Consider the following 17,408-nt stretch of genomic DNA (forward strand, 5'->3'; position numbering starts at 1 on the left):
AGCAACTATGTCGGATGCGCGTTCTTCTTCTTCTGTTATATTGTCGTTTGGCATAACAACTTTTTGCATGACTGCCACCAACGGTTGGGCGGAGCCTAGAGCATCAGGTGTGTGAAAACATGGAGGCCACAATAACAAAATATTTTCTGCTGTTTTCTTATGTGAGCATCCAAACAGCACATCGCCAGGTGTTTGTTTGTGTTATCTGCAGGACAACGAACGGTAAAAGACACGGATAAGGTGTTGTTTTTTTTATACATAGGCCTATTTATGAATAATTTGAAACATGTTATGTCTGTGTATGTTTATTGGCAGAGGCGTTTGGCCACAATAAACAGTTTATTATCATTGAAATATGTTCAGTGAACCAAAGTCGCCTACATCAAACGTCAGTTGTCAACAACACGTCACCAACTGGGAAACTTGGTTATTAAAATCCAGCCTGAGTTTCCCACCTCCGATTCCCACAGGAAGTTCCGTGAATGGTTACGTTTTCACTCGGAAAAACGTTTTTTTCCGATGTCCATCCATTGTCTGGCCAAGAGCCTATTAAGAATGAGGACATACGTCATGGTAGCTTGCTGTCACGTCACGATTTGGGAGGTGTCTGAGCCTTAATACCATGGATGTATTAGCTTAATTTTATATATATGTCAATGCTTAATACATCCATGGTCTGAGCCCGTCTGCCATTTTGGCGTACCTACACTATCGGTTGCCAGGGGCAACAGTGTAAGAGCGCTACATTTCAAAACACTCGACGAAATGGATGTGGAATTGTGAACTGTGCTGTTCAATTTGTTTTGTTGAGATGGAGAAGGTGAGTCACCGTCAGTCTGCTTGCAGGAGGAGAATATTCTGTCGGCAACTTTGCCCGCAACGTGCAAAGGTAGGTAACGTTACAGACACTGATAGGCTATAATGTTGGCAATAGCTAGTCGTTTTCTCTTATTATTACATACATTTAAAACTCATGGGAGTTCATGTCTGTACTTTGTAGTTGTCATAACACTTACCGGTAAGGAGAATTGCATTAATGCAATTAATATTAATTACATTAAGCTTAAAAAAGTAGCCAACAGTTTACAGGGCTCCAGACTAACTTTTTGCCTTGGTCACACTGCTGCGCCTAACTTTTTTTATTTAGGTGCACCAGCACAAAATTTAGGCACACCCAAATCTTTCCTTGCGTCGCCATTAACGCCAAGGTCACTTTTTTATCACGCTCCATATACAATAATATATATATATATATATAGGAGTTGGTACATTTTTTTTTTTTTATTTGAAGCACAATTATACTGTACTCAAAGTCTTATAGCGGGTCCCCCCTTGCTGTCTGATGCCCCTCAGATGACCAACACCTGTAATTTGACCTTCTTCCCCTTTGGCCTTGGCTAAACCAGCTTGCCACACTCCCTAGCATCAAAATTCTCCAAACTGGGCCCCTCCACACTGATTCTTATCAGATCTTCCACTAGTCCAGGACTAAAAATCATATCTCTGTATTTTTCAGCTGAATGGCGATACACAATATATATCTCTATCTCTAATATATATTTTTTACAAAGTGGGCTAAATGTTCAGTTTTAAGTCAAAGCCACTTTTCACAAGCTCTTTTATTAAAACAGATGTGATGAAAATAAAATGCAAAGACAGGGTTTCCTTCCCAATTTGAACATGTAAATTATCTGAAATAAATAGGGGATATATTTATATATTAATATATTTATAAAAAATATATCTCTGAGAAAGCTCCTTCACTTGTTTTCAACAACAATAACAGACCCGGATAGCCCAGTAGCTCAGATAGGGAGAGAGGGGGAGTACGATGGACTGAAGCGTATGCTAGGCTACTCACAGAGTGACGGCTGACTCAATGCGAATGGGTCCAGCACGGCAATGCGCTTTGGGTCAGTGGCGTGACACATGTCTTGTGTATGAAATGTCCGTATCGTCCCTGGCTGCGCTGTATTTTTATGAACTATGATAATGTGGCCATGGGTCACATCTCTCGCCCAGGTCCAGCAGGCCTCGCCTTACACGCTATTTACTCAACAAACTAAAGTTAGTTCCATTCAATAACTTCTAATGTGTTTTTCGCCGTGGCGGCCGCAATAACAGAGAGTGACCAGCGGAAACACTGGTACCAATACAGGTTTCCCTCTCATACTTAACAATATACAGCTGTGTTAATAACAATTAAAACTGTAGACAAATGTCAGCAGTTTGGACCGGCGGCGCTGTGTCTCTCCCTGTTGCACAGGAGACTGAATGGGGGCGGGGCTGCGCGGAGGAGAGATCCAAACACAGGCACGGCTTTACAGAATGAATGGGTCATGTAACGCAACATTAAACCATATCGATATAAACGACATCGCTTCGTTCTTGGAGAGGCAGCGAATGCGAGGACGTTAGGTGCACCGATGCAACCGAGGAAAAATCTGAGTCGTACCCTTACGAATTTTGCTCGCGTTTGCGACCAAATTGGTCGCACTCTAGAGCCCTGGTTTACATTAGCTTGTAGTTCACTGCATACATGGAACATTAGCTCATTCATCAAACAAAATTAAAGCCCATTTCCAATTTTTCCAAATCGAGGCACCAATCACAACCGTTGAGGCCGGCTTTACACGATGACGATAGAACAGCGACGGCGAGCAGCTTCTTGTTTACATTCAACATGACGGCCACCGAAGCGCAGAAACCATGGATGTATTAAGAGAACTGAATACAGTATTCGGCGGGAAGCCCCGTACGTTCCAATGAGAGTGCTCAAAAAGCGCATAAAGCAAACATGGAGCTCGGATCTTCTGCATTGTTGGCCCATGACGTCACGATGGACACGCGCACTAGCAACAATTTGTTTGTGTTGTCTTAGCAACCAGTAGCAACATGCTCCTTCATGAGCTTCTCTCTCATGTCTCTTACAAGTGGCAAACTAATGAACTCGCCGTTTTCATTGTCTGAAATATTCACTAACGTTAAACATTGTGTTTTCGATTTTCACGATCGTTTACATGCTTAGCTAAGTAAACGATAGATGTATTTAGCTAGACAACCAAGGAGATTTTATAATTATGTCGTGCTACTAGCTGACTATCTAGCAGCTAGCCTGCAGTTTCGTGAACAAAGCTCATCCATGGCTTCATCCTTCATCCACGTTACAGCATACAAGTTTTACAGCATACAGCCCTCGGATGGATCATAAGAGAGAACCAAGGTGATGTAATCACTATGTCTGTAGTAACGTTATGTAGGCATATAGCTAGCTATGTATAGATCTTAATACAGCCATGCTAGCTACCCCTGATGTTAGCAACTAGCTAGGTAACCGATAGCCCCGCCAGTTTGAGAAACGCTAATGACGTTACATCCACATAACAGGCTTGACAGCATACATACATCCCTCGAATGTATCATACTTCATAAGATAATACCAGGACGGATTAATAGAACACATGGTGAATTACAACCATTAGCTATATCCATTATTACAGCTAGCTACATGAGCTCGGGAGAACAGTCATGTGAGCGGGTGTGCGCAGTCCCGCGGCTCTGCTTGCGTCCATTATGCGCGTTCATCATGCCAATTTTAATACTTCTGGATTCGCTTCTAGTGAATGTTAAAAATGTTAAAAACATGACGTTTTAAACAAGGACCCTTTCAGTGTTCAGGCTGGTAAGTTGATATACCCTGAAACAAATTATAATTAAATATTAATAATAAATATAGACGTTTCTTTCGCCATGCAATGTCTATGTGAAAAGTCTTTCTGGGCCATGGGGTGCAGTACCACCCCTATCCGCTAAGCCCATGGTGGCTTTTAGACATGGCGCTCTTCCTGGGGGCTTGGCAGCAACCCGTTGATGCCGCTGTCGCTGCTACGTCACCCGGATTGTTGGTCTGATTGGTTGAAGGACTATCCAATTGCGCCCAGAGGCATTTGAGCGGCGTCCGTTGGTGACGCCCCTTTGGAAATGAGCTGCAAATTCTTTGCCCAGACCCACTCTCAGTTACAACTGAGAAGGGTCTGGTACGGTGGCCCTGAGAGTCCACAACACACAACATTAAGAAAATGCACACAAACAGACCACAGCAGGCAACAATAAGAAAACACATGCAAATAAACCACAACACAACAGAAGTGTTTCCAGGGGTCACTATATGGTTAAGTGATGCACACGCAGCTGCAGAGATGTGGCGTTTCTCAATCTCAAGAATGCAAAGAACTGACTTGTGTTCTTGGGGAGAACGTTCTTGCTGGTTGTTTTTGGAAGAATAAACTCGGAAGTTCAAAAGCACAGAAAACGCTGTTAACCGTTTGAGACGATGCGTTCTTGCTGGTTTTGCGCAACACCCCCCAGCACAGAGGCTACCTGCAGTGCTCCAAAATAACAGCTAGAAATAAAAACCACAACATTTGTATTTAAACAATCTCCGGACAAGAAAACCTCACAATGTTACAACTATTGCAATAACATTAACAAATAAAACTTATTGAGCTTTCATTTTATTTTGTTTATGGTTTAGCTGAAACACCCCTGACTTATTCAAAAGAGTGGAACGCGATCTCGACTATTAGTGTATTAGTTTAAGTCAGTTTAAATTATAAAAAGAAGTAGGCCTATGCACTGGCGTGTCATAGGTGTCCCTATTAGTGTTATGTGGAATTATCATTTCTATATTATTGTAGTGCACTGTAAATGCCCAGGGACAACAGATGGAAATTAGCAATTCAAATTATAAAGGTTGGTGTCTCCCCTTTAGTCTACATAACATGCCATAGCATGTTAACACTTTATGTACGACTGTTCATTTATCATACAGACTGAAACTCAACTTCTAATAAATCAGAAAACAAACACACCAAAAAAAAGTATGAACTAAATACCAAATCTAATGTATATAGCCTATGTCATAATTTAAACAAGTCTCCCGATGAGAAACGGGTATCTCTCTCTCCCCCGCCTCTGCCTGCCGCGCTGTGGCCGCGCATGTGTGTGTGTGTGTGAGACGGCCGGCCAGCTTGTGGAGTTGTGGAGAAAAGACAGTTAACCACAGGTTCCTGTTAATCTTATGATGGACATGTGTTGTGATATTTAAACAAACGAACTGTCAACGGCGAAATAAAAGCCTCTTATTTACGAGACCGGTCTGAGAGACCTCCAGCTTACAGCGGGGTCTCCGAGTCTGACTGTCCGAGCGACGAGCTAGCAGCCCCGGCAGCCGCTAGCTCTCTGTCGCGTCACTTTATGGAGCTTCTCAACTCCGAAAAGTTTGAAGCAAATTGTCAATTCAGCGACGATTTACGCAAGACTGCCTATATTTGAAATCTAAAGAGTTAATTTCTTGCCTTAAACGTTCTCAGAAGTGAACTTAGTGATGAATAAAATGACAATTTTTTTTTTTTTTTTAATTGTCCTGTTGTTGGTCTGTCTATGTACCGGAAACGCCAATGGTTGACGCACGTGTGCATCACTTAAAAGTGTCCCCTGGAAACACTTCAGTTGTGTTGTGGGCTATTTGCGTGTGTTTTCTTATTGTTGCGTGCCATGGTTTATTTGCGTGTGTTTTCTTATTGTTGTGTGCTTTGGTCTATTTGTGTGCGTTTTCTTAATGTTGCATGTTGTGTCCTCTCAGGGCCACCGTACATCTGGTGTCAACCAGGCTAGCTAATTTACAGACCTTAGCAGATCTGTCTCTCCATGGGACACAGTGGATTACATGTCTTCTTGCACAACACATCATCCAAACGTTGTGCAAAATGAAATGCATTCAGTACAAACAGGAAAAACACAAAACCAATCCCTCCTTTTACCCTCTGTATTCCCTAAACCATTCCCCCTCTCCTCCCTGGGACTGCTGCCACTCTATGGGATTAGTTTTGTGACTTTAATTCCAAGCAAAACTTCTCAAGTATCAAACAAAAAACACTAACTCAAGCAAAAAAATTGTCACCTCAAAGGTAAAACTTAACAAAACATTTGTGTAGTTGTAAACTATTGGTCTTTTATTTATTTGATATTATGTCCTTTTGTTTATAGTTCCCTCTGCTTCTTTCTCAATGATCAGTCTTTTGCTCTCTCCATCACGTTTGCAGTCATGCTCCCAGTTTTCTCCTTTGCGCTCCCTGAGTTTTTGCTTGTGATTCTGACACAAACATCTCGCGTGGGCGGGTCTTACAGGGGTGCGTCCCCATTGGCTAATGAGTGTTAAGGTAAAGTTTGAGTGACAGCTCAGCCTCAGTGCAGGTAAACTACCGTTAGAGACTCAGGGCTAGATTTATCAAGCCGTTTGCGCCTGTTTCCAGGCGCTAATTGGTCGCAAAGACGGACGTAACCGATGCGGGCTATTTACAAACAGGGCGCACTTAGGTAAAATCGCAGATTGTCTGCCACATGAGCGAGAAGAGACAAGTTGCGCTTTCAATATGCGTTCGTGGGAGGGTCTTGGGGAAAGTGGGAGTTCCACCCAAAAAGGTGGGAGGATAAACGCAAAGTACCCCTAATTATATATTCCGTGGTATTTACTAAGACTGTCAGTAAGAGCGCGCCTCTATTCTGTGGGGGAAATTCTCCGCCTCTTAAAAGCAGGTCTAAACCAGCCGCAATCGAGTTTCCTCGTAGACCTTTATGCCGCTGGTGAAATGGCAACAGTAATTTGAGCAAGACGAAGACATAGGCGAGGCTGAAAATATTTTGAACACAAGAATCACACTTTGTCAGTGAACACAACATCATTTAGCGTTACAGATCAAGCAGCCGTGCAATATTAGAGTTACTGGAAGAAATCAAAGATGACATTGAATCTCCCACTCAGCGTTCACATCCCACTCCAGCAGTTGTTAAACTTCTCGCTACATTACAAATATTGGCATCAGGATCATTTCAAACAGTCATAGCATCAGCAGTGGGAATATCGCAGTCTGCACTCAGCCATATGATAGCACAAGTACCGCTTTGCTACAGCGCAATTTACGGTATAGTGGGTGGAGAAAGACGCTGATTGCCTGATGGGTGTCAGGGTTGATAAATACTACGCAAAATGTGGAAGCATAGCGTGCGCAATTACCGAACTCGCATAAACAGACGCAGCGCAAACTGCGCTAGTGTTAATAAATCAGGCCCTCAGAGTCTGGTCTGGAGGACACACAAGCCACTCCACAGCGGATTACTACAAGATTAATAAAGTGTAAGTATTGATCATATATATATATATATATATATATATATATATATATATATATATATATATATATAATCTGTGATCTACGTTGCAAGCATGGTTACTAGACATTTGTTGTTTCGTTGTGTTAAGTTACTAGCTAGCTAGCTAGTAAAGCTTTTTTAAGTTAGCATTTAACGTTAGCTATACTGCTAACGTTATCTAAAACTTGTAGCCACCGGCTACCTTACTGAGCTAATTTACCATGGGAATCATGTATTCTTCGTGAGGCCTTACTCAATGGAGCTATATTAATTATCGTCTTCTCTCTGTAGAGACCTGCAGGACCCGAGCAGAGCTACGATGCTCTCCCAGGTAACCTTAGGTTAGTAACGTAGCTATATTATGGTCTATTAGGAAAAATTATTATCCAGCTAACTACTAATTGTTGTGGTTGCTATTGGCCTGATAATACACAATGCTAGGGTATTTGTTAAATTGTACAATGTAGAAGTTGTGAATGTAATATATAGAGTTCGACACATACATTAGATAATGTTCCATCTGTACACACTGTTTCTTCTTTCTTTGCACTACCTTAAGATGGCAGATAACGGACGTATGTTTTGTATTTTTTAGCGCTGTAAATGTCAACAATATTTAGAATTAATGCATAGTGTTACTACTGTCCAAACTATGTACTTTAACTAACACACCAGGCCCTTGACAAATACTTTGCTTAGTGATCCTTATGGTTTGATGTGATGTGCATGTGTCCTGGTGGCTGGCCATATCTTACTTTACACATGTAGTCAACGTGGAGGTAGGAATCTAGAAGTGTGATCAATAATATTCCAGAAATAAGCGTTCCAGTAGTGTTAAGAAAAGCTGAATACACAGCTGAATGTTTCTAGAGTGCAGGCTTTATTACAATTATTTATTATTGAGCTAATTTCAAACACTTTTTATCATCCAATAAGGTACTTCAAGTTTTACAATAAGAAGTCAAGGAAGTGAAGGACTACAGCCACATCCCAGCCCTTCAGAGAACTGTCCTGCAGAAAAGGCTGTCGTCCAGACTGGAGCGGTGGGCCATCAGTGAGCTCAGGAGACCAGATGATCCCAGTTGTCCAGGAGTTGTGTGTGATATTCCTGCACCACCCTCAGAAGTGTTGTTGCAGACACAAGTCAGCAGAGAAATACAGCTTGCCTTAGGTGAAACTGAAGATGTGAAATATCTACATAACCCAATTACTCAGTATGTTTGTGTATTGTTGGTGATGAAAAACTGACCCTGACCTGTGATGTACTGCAAATAATGAGTTCCAGCTTCTTCTACCATCGGGGCCCCAGCAAAATATGTTCAAATATCCATTATGTATGTGAAGTTTTATACTGGACTAAAAATAAAGCATTATAATAGTCTCAACCTTATTTCCTGTTTTATATAATGAACCAAACAGACAAGGGTGAATGTAAAAAAAATGTTTTAATATATTATGTGCATTTTAAAATATAATTACAGTAAGACAATGTAAACAAATTAAATTACAGGACAGTATACTGTAGTAGGATATATTGACATACAATGGACTAAGAAACTACAAGTACACCAATGAAAACTTAAGAAAAAGGTTATTGTAAGTGTTAATTGAGTATCTGAGCAAAATATGATCAATACATACGCTACTGGTCTATACCCTGGCTGTTTGAAGCCTTCGCACACAGTGTTTCCTCCACAGAGAGATCGAAGGCTCCTCTCCCTGTGCTGCTCCCACGTCCTCCTGGTTGGTCTGCCTGCTGCCTGATGTGAGCTGTGATAGAAAATTATAACAAAGTTTCTTACACAAATCAAATGGTAACAAAGTTCTTACTGATAACTGAGGCTTCCAAGGTTGTGTGATTTACAATTAAAATAACTTGCTTAAGTAGCCATTAGCAAATGTGTAGGCTTTAAAAACACTATGAACACTTTCCTTCTGCTGACCTGCTTGCAAATGCAACAGAAGACATGTAATTAGAGTTAGAATAGCCAGTCTTTGTCTTAACTAGGAAAGTACAGATCCGCACAAAACTATAAAGATGAACCAGTTAAGCAGTGCTAACACTGCATTTGTACTGTACAGTATGTGTCGACCTCTAGATATAATACATTATATTCACAGCTTCTACATTGTACAACTTAACAAATACCCTAGCATTGTGTATTATCAGGCCAATAGCAACCACAACAATTAGTAGTTAGCTGGATAATAATTTTTCCTAATAGACCATAATATAGCTACGTTACTAACCTAAGGTTACCTGGGAGAGCATCGTAGCTCTGCTCGGGTCTTGCAGGTGTCTACAGAGAGAAGACGATAATTAATATAGCTCCATTGAGTAAGGCCTCACGAAGAATACATGATTCCCATGGTAAATTAGCTCAGTAAGGTAGCCGGTGGCTACAAGTTTTAGATAACGTTATCAGTATAGCTAACGTTAAATGCTAACTTAAACAGCTTTATTTAAGCTAGCGAACTTAACTAACAACGAGCAACAAATATGTCTAAGTAATCATATTGCAACGTCGATCACAGATAATATATATATATATATATATATATATATATATATATATATATATGATCAATACTTACACTTTATTAATCTTGTAGTAATCCGGCTGTGGAGTGGCGTGTGTGTCCTCCGACCAGACTCTGAGTCTCCAACGTTAGTTTACCTGCACTGAGGCTGAGCTGTCACTCAAACTTTACCTTAACACTCATTAGCCAATGGGGACGCACCCCTGTAAGAACGCCCGCCGAAGATTTCTGTGTCAGAATCGCAAGAAAAACTCAGGGAGGCATAAACGAGAAGCTGGGAGCATGACTGCAAAACGTGATGGAGAGAGCAAAAGACTGATCATTGAGAAAGAAGCAGAGGGAACTGTAAACAAAAGGACATAATATCAAACAAATAAAAGACCAATAGTTTACAACTACACAAATGTTTTGTTTGCACGTTTTAATTTTTTTGCTTGAGTTAGTGTTTTTTGTTTGATACTTGAGAAGTTTTGCTTGGAAGTAAAGTCACAAAACTAATCCCATACCACTCACCCTTACTTTTCACATTTTGACCATCGTGGTTTCATTTCCTCCTTTTTCCCCCCTATTTCATTTATTTATTTAAAAGGACAACGCACCTCAATTAACATTTCTGTAAATGTGCCAGTGTTAGCCCTCCTACGTACTTACGCTCAATTTTCATTTCCCTTCAGAACTCCGTCTGGGTTCGCGGTATATTAATCAGGCAACCTGCAGCTGCTGTATTTGATTAAATAACATTGGATACAAGCTGCGTTCTTGGTGAATGATTTATGCTTGCCAGCAATAGCACACAAAGTTCATAGGATAGTTATTTATATCAATAGTACTTTTACATTACAGACAGTAATACTTGTTTTTTCCCAACACAACTCCATCCTGAGCATATTGATGCTCAAAAAGAAACACTCAAACACATTTCAAAACCCTGTGAGTGTTATGAGTGAAAACCTCAGCAACATAATATTGGGAATAATTATTAGGCACTCATGGATTATAACGTATCAACTCTTTCATTATACCAAAATGAACTAAAATCAATACTTATTTATTTATGTATAATAGGATTCTTCTAGCTGCTGATGGTCTTTTTTTTTATGTCTGTTTTTATGGTGGTCCTATGCAACGTAATTTCGTTCTACACTGCCCTTCCTGAAGTGTTTTTTTGGAATGACAATAAAAAATAATCTGGAATCTTGGTAGTATTGCTTAATGGCGTTTGTTTGTATGGAAGCCCATAGGGGACTTAATTAAAACAAATTATGTAAACCTGAAAATGTAATTCCACAATAGCATTATAATTCTGTAGTGTATGTGTTTTTGATTAAAAATAAAAATGCAATAACCCAATTTGCATTTTCACATACTCGTATGGGTGTTGAAAGACCATATTATAATGAAAATAGAAAAGCCGCTTGACATTCAATTTTCAAAGTCGTGTTCAGTAAACAATATTTTAATGTTCAAATCAAATTTTAAAATAAAAATGCAACGTGAACAATATAGTCTCATTTTCCATGTATGCAAGCATGTATGTACTGTAGGTCACAATTCAAATTTAAATGCAATTTCTAACTATTTGAAAAGTAAAACTTCATTTGACATTTCATTTTCAAAGACTTAACCTGCTCTAGTGTTACCGGCAGGATTTTATTTTATAATACGCCTAAAAACCAGCTGACGCTTGTAGGTATGTTCCCACGTGCACAGATACACAGTCTATTCCACGAGTGACCAAGAGAGACAGAGAGATTGATTCATGTTTGTTTGTTTTTTGCACTATACACACATACGTACATACAAAGAAAACGAAAATATATTTTACTTTGTATGCACTTTTGGTATGGACAGTCTTGTGTGTAAATACTGTTCATGTACTTAAGTTCTTCAATTCAATTCAAACGACTTTATTTATCCAGAGACGGCAAAATATTGCAGTCAACCAGTCACATAAAAGCAGACAAGAATAACACCATCGCAGTCATTCAATCAAGCAACGTGTCAGTGGAGTTAACCCAGGCAAGAGCAGCAAAGCACACGCACAGGTTGCCAAAAGAAAAGATAAATAAAAAAGAAATATCCAACAAGAAAAGCAACAAAAGAAATACATAAATCAAAGCATTATGCTTCCCCAGGATAACCAGCTCCGGATGTTACAGGTTGCTGCCATAAGCAGCATTTAAGAACCTAATGGCAGAAGGAATGATGGAATTCAAGTATCTGTTGGTTTTACATGCATCAAGTGGATTCTTTGTTGTCCTCGTCCTGCAGCTGTCTGTGTACATAATGAAAAGCAAAGGGTAAAGTACACAGCCCTGAGGAGAGCCTGTATCCGAGGTGATAACTTTGGACATGTGACCAATTACAAAAACTTGCTAAACGCTAAAGAGTGACAGTTGCCAATTTTTAACCAGCTGATGCAAGTCATCCGGAGAAGTTTTACCGCAGGGGTAGTCTCGCTTTGCCAGACCTTCGTCCACAGCGCAGCAGAGGAGAATCTGGCTAGTCCACACAGCATTCCGGGATGGGAGAAAAACGTGATCTGGTTTATCGGCATTTAGCTAGCGGTCTGGATTTACCCTGCAGAGATCTGAGGAGCAGTTGGCCATAGTCCTCATAAATCCACCAGTTTAAAATTTGAAAACAAAGAAAGCAGAAGGTAACGCACACCCGGCCGAAAAGACATGCATCCAACGGAATTTCCTGCGGCACCGGCGCAATCCCGGAAGTGGAACCTCGTGTATATATAGACTACCGGCAGGGAAACGCTGACCTCTGGGTACTGGTGTCATTCATCAGCATATATGGCAGTACAGAAAATCTGCAGACTTTCCCGTAACTTAAGGGACAGGTCGGCTTGTGGCCACCCTCTTATTGTAGGTGTAACACTTTACATTTTACATTGCATGGGGTTCTGTATGTTTGCAACGTGGATTCAACACACTTGAAGCGCTTCGGTCAGTTGCCCCTGCTGGGCCTCATCATAAATCCTCAACCAAGACCTGTATTTTCCTCTAAACGTCTATACTCTCAGCCAGCAAAACATGCAAAGCCGTATCATGCATTGTAAAATACTATCTAAACAGATACTCTAGCAGTTGTAGGTCTACTGTACAACTGTCTTTTCTCAAACCTCTGAGCACACCAAGGCATGCATCGATTAACCTGACTCCGCCAGATGGATTGCTTCTCATTTGCTCGGCGTGTCCATCTAAACAGAACTTTTGGGAAGGCGCGAAAATATTGGTTAGCTGATTGGATAAACCATCTGTCTATCACCACCTATGTTGGTGATAGACGGGCCAAATCAACCAATCAGATCAACGAAGCGTATGACAATACAACCACAAGCCAGGCTACCCCTACTGCTGCAGGCAAAGCGTAGCTCGTTAGCTCAGCAAGCAAGCAACATGTCGGTAAAGGATATTTGCCGTTTGTGTAAAGAGAATTTAGGAATAAAAGGCACCGTTTCAGGTTCCCGGTCCATATTCCAAAAGAAGGAGCCAAGAGAAAAAAGCATTAGCGAGCGGCTAACAGAATTAGGGCTACCGCTGTCTGAAAATACTGGTTAGCTGATTGGATAAACCATCTGTCTATCACCACCTATGTTGGTGACAGACGCTTCTCGTTGCGTCACAATTAAACCCGCCTCAAAACCAACGCTGATTGGTTGGTCGTTTGGCGAACGGCTCCAAATTTTCTCTATCTCAGATGCCAGACTGATCTGTGAGTGGAAAACTGGAGCTCGCGAGATCAGGACGGTCTCACAAGGCTATGCATCGATGCCCATGAGAAAGACGTGGAGATGTGTGTGCTCACTCAAGCAGAGTGTGACCTGTTGCTCTAGGATCCTAATCAGGATTTGTAACGGATACACATAAACCAAAAAATGCATATTGGCCCTGGCCTCTCTGGCTTATTAGGACAGATCCTGGCCCGATCGGATAGCTGCAGCAGCTGTTAACAACCTCAGTTAACAATCTCAGGGATCCTGAGGCCTCCTCTGCCTTAGATTCTCTCTCAGTCAGAGGGCTGAGCCATTTACAGTCTCTCTTCTGCATTCTGCTGTTTCTTGAATTGTTTATACTCAGCCCCTCTTATCTTCTTTTCAGCATATCTTTATTTACATTTTTCATTATTATTATTTTTCGGGCATTTTTAGGCCTTTATTTGACAGGACAGCTGAAGAAGTGAAAGGGGAGAGAGAGAGGGGGGGGAATGACATGCAGCAAAGGGTCGCAGGTCTGAGTCGAACCGGGGCTCGCTGCGTCGAGGAGAAAACCTCTATATATGGGTGCCCGCTCTACCGACTGAGCTATCCTGGCGCCCGATTTTACATATTTATTTGACTGCTGTAATATTTGGCACTTGTACGTGTTGTACAAAGAAATAAAACAGCCTGATGACAGTAGACTGAATGGACACACTTGTTTATTTTTGTACAACCATTTGAGGAATATCAGGTGTTTTGACAATCTCACTTTTCTCCAAATTGTGTCTCCCTAAGTATCCTATATCCTTAACTCATGTCATCTATGCCTACATGACAAAACCATGTATTACCTTAAACATCGTTCCCATAACACGTTTTTCATATTCAACAAACAAATATTCTTATACACTTCAGAATTTCAGAGATAATTTTTTTTTTTTTTTTTTTTTTTTTAAATTTGGGTTACAAAAAAAAATTAAGATTCTATGATTAATCACATGATCACAATGATACGTATTAGTTGAAATGACTGAACAATTTAATTCAACTTCAGAAAGTTTTTTAGCAGCCATAAAATGAATATAAGCACAATTACTTTCATAAATTACCCATCAAATTGCCCTGAAGCCCTGGAGCAAACTCATATACTATATACTGTACGTTTTAATTTCCTTGAACTGTCAAACAATGTTTATTTTCCTACACCGTATTGGTTTTTTATACACCAAAGTTTTTTTTATTGGTTTTCTTTTAAAACCTGATGATTTCATGACGTATCTGTTTTAATTTGCTGCCTTTGTGAAGCACTTTGTAACAAGGATTTAAAAAAAATTCTCTATAAATAAAGATTATCATTATTACTAAAACTGATATATGATTTGCTATGATACACATGTTGTCAGCAGGTAGGAAACCTGCAGGTGTGAAGGTGCAAATAAAAGGAGGGAGGGTATAGACAAAGAGCCCCACAGCTCGTAACAGTTATTTTTCACAGAAGATGTACTGTAACTCTTCTCTAACACACAAACTAAACTGTAAGTTCTGACTCCATCCTATGCAATGTCAACTCACACCGCAAATATTCCAAACACAAACCAAAAACTTACATGTACATATGTGTATGAACCCACAAACAAAATAAGTCAGATTAAACATTTCAGTACTCAAGAGCTAAACTCAGGTCAAGGTGTATGAGACTTTATTTTGGTGACCTGGTACAGAAAAATCAGTCATAGGAGCTTTGGGTTCTACCTGTCCAAAGTCTTGACAATTCAGTGCTGCCCGTCGCGCTTGATCCTGCAGGCCACAGCTGTGATCAGTGCTGCTCCTTTCCCACTTCCATCCTCGGACTTGTGGAAAGTCACCTGGCACTGCGGTGCCAAATCCTGCAATGTCTCCTGCATGATGCTGGAGAAACTTTAGTAAGAGTGAGGAAGGAGAGAAAATTAAAAAGGTTTAGTGTTGAACAGGAGTTACATGAAAATCTCCCCCTCTAATATAAGGTGCACACTTAGTACACGGTTTCTACAGGTTTCACCAAGTCAAATTTAAGACTTTTTAAGACCATTTTAAGACCATTATGAATGAAATTTAAGATATATATGAAGACATAAAAAAAAATAAAAAATTCAGATGTCAGAGTGCGGAAACATTGTCTGAAACAATTCCCTGATTTCCTCATTGGCATTATAGGGCTGGTGTCTAGATTGGCTGCAAATGTTAAGTTGCATGTTGGTCTCATTTGTAGTTGTAATACAGCTAATTATATTTGGACTAGCGACAGAAAGAACTACAACACCACACAATTAAAAACATTCTAAAGGGAGCATCAGTGGTGGCGTTACATGGACATAGAAAAAAATAAAATAAAACTAAGACCTATTTTTTAATTATTTAAGACCTAGAACACAATACTTGCATACCTGCATAAACACCACAGAATAAAAAAAAATAATTCTAAAGCGCTGCAGGAACATTTCAATGAGCTTTAGAGGAAGCATTACATTGACATAGGAAAATTAATACCTGTTTAAAATGATTTAGGACCTAGAACACAATACCTCAGTGAATTTTAGACTTTTTAAGGCCTCAAAATTGGATTTTGAAATTTTAGACTTTTTAAGACCCGGCAAAAACCCTGTAGTAGTAGAGTATGAATAAACATAAAGTAGCTGTGGTAACTCAAAAATTAAGAAAACTTGAAAATATCAGCACACTCCTGATATGGATTTGATGGATTTGACCTTTCTTATGGTCCTGCAAGCGGTCCATCAATTATGTTGATGACCTTCTGTAAGTCTGAGATGAGTCAAGACATTTTAGGGCTGTTACCTCCCACAGGGTGGGTATAGGATGCTTTAGCTGCACCACATCAATTAATAACACTAAGTTAGGACTTTAAAATCTATACTTCCGTGTCCTGAAAACCCAAGGCTCTAGTCAACTAATGCAGACATGTTTATTACTTTGTGTTTGGACATGATCGCTCCTTACTGAGGGTGTGTCTTATAAAGGGTGCCGTCCACTCCCACGGTGATGGAAAGCTGATTCAGGTTGCGGTTCTGTCGTATCTTGTCGACCACAGCAGCTAAACCAGCACCACAGAGCTGAGCTGCACGGCGTGACACCACACTGCACACTTCCTTCACCAGTACGGAGTCGTCACATGTGGAGCTGGTGAGGCCCAGGTGCTGCAGAATTGAGCGGATCTGTCGCATGGCCAGGCGGTCACTTTGGGGTCAGAGAGAATCAGGGTTATACACATGAGATAGCTCGTACTATGTATGTTAAGGTCTTTCGTTGTTGCATTGATTTAAACTTGCTTAAAAGGGGCGATATTACTGTAGGTTGAAAGCCATTGTGCTGTTATATAGACAAAACACTGTTTAACTGCACTTAATGCATATTTAGCACTATCATGTTGCTAATGTAAAGCTGCTTAAAGATGTGTGACCATGTGTGACCACTGATTTAGGCCTACGGCGTCAGATTTATGTCATATATCGCAAAAAATACATGCTTCATCAGGCTCACAGTATTTCAGTAATATTTGGCACAATTTCTCAGTCATGAGTTTTCTAAGATGAGATATTGTCTGTTCCAAAAGCAGAAGATCAATATCCAAAAATCCAAAGAAACTGACTTGATTAAATTCACCCTTCAGACACATTTAAAAGTATGTTAAAAATACTCTTTGATGATTAATATTGTGTTTAACATGGTAACAATTAAAAAACTCTTAAAAAAAAGGGACTGGAAGCACATCTACTCTTTCTAGATCTGGCCTCGTCCCGCCACGCTGCCCCAGGAAGTGTGCTGGGATTTGAAGCCAATTTCACATAGTGGCCAAACAATGGAATAACAACTTCTGTGTCTGTCACGTGATGCCATGAGGCCCAAAAAGACTTGTTTTCCATAGATTTTCATGCAAAAGAGACGTATG

The 17,408-nt window shown here is 40.2% G+C and overlaps 1 protein-coding gene across 1 annotated transcript in view; it reads right to left on the bottom strand.

Annotated features, from left to right (window-relative positions):
- Positions 1-15,147: 15,147 nt before the first annotated feature.
- Positions 15,148-17,408, bottom strand: part of hk2 (hexokinase 2) — a 46,535-nt gene continuing 44,274 nt past the window's right edge. The window contains exons 17-18 of the mRNA XM_039803522.1: positions 16,460-16,696; positions 15,148-15,382 (exon numbers count right to left, since the gene is read on the bottom strand). Coding sequence (XP_039659456.1) covers positions 15,238-15,382; positions 16,460-16,696 — 382 coding nt within the window. The 3' untranslated portion in view covers positions 15,148-15,237. The remainder of the gene's footprint in view (positions 15,383-16,459; positions 16,697-17,408) is intronic.

Source organism: Perca fluviatilis, chromosome 6 (genome assembly GCF_010015445.1).
Source record: "Perca fluviatilis chromosome 6, GENO_Pfluv_1.0, whole genome shotgun sequence".
Taxonomy (NCBI): domain Eukaryota; kingdom Metazoa; phylum Chordata; class Actinopteri; order Perciformes; family Percidae; genus Perca; species Perca fluviatilis.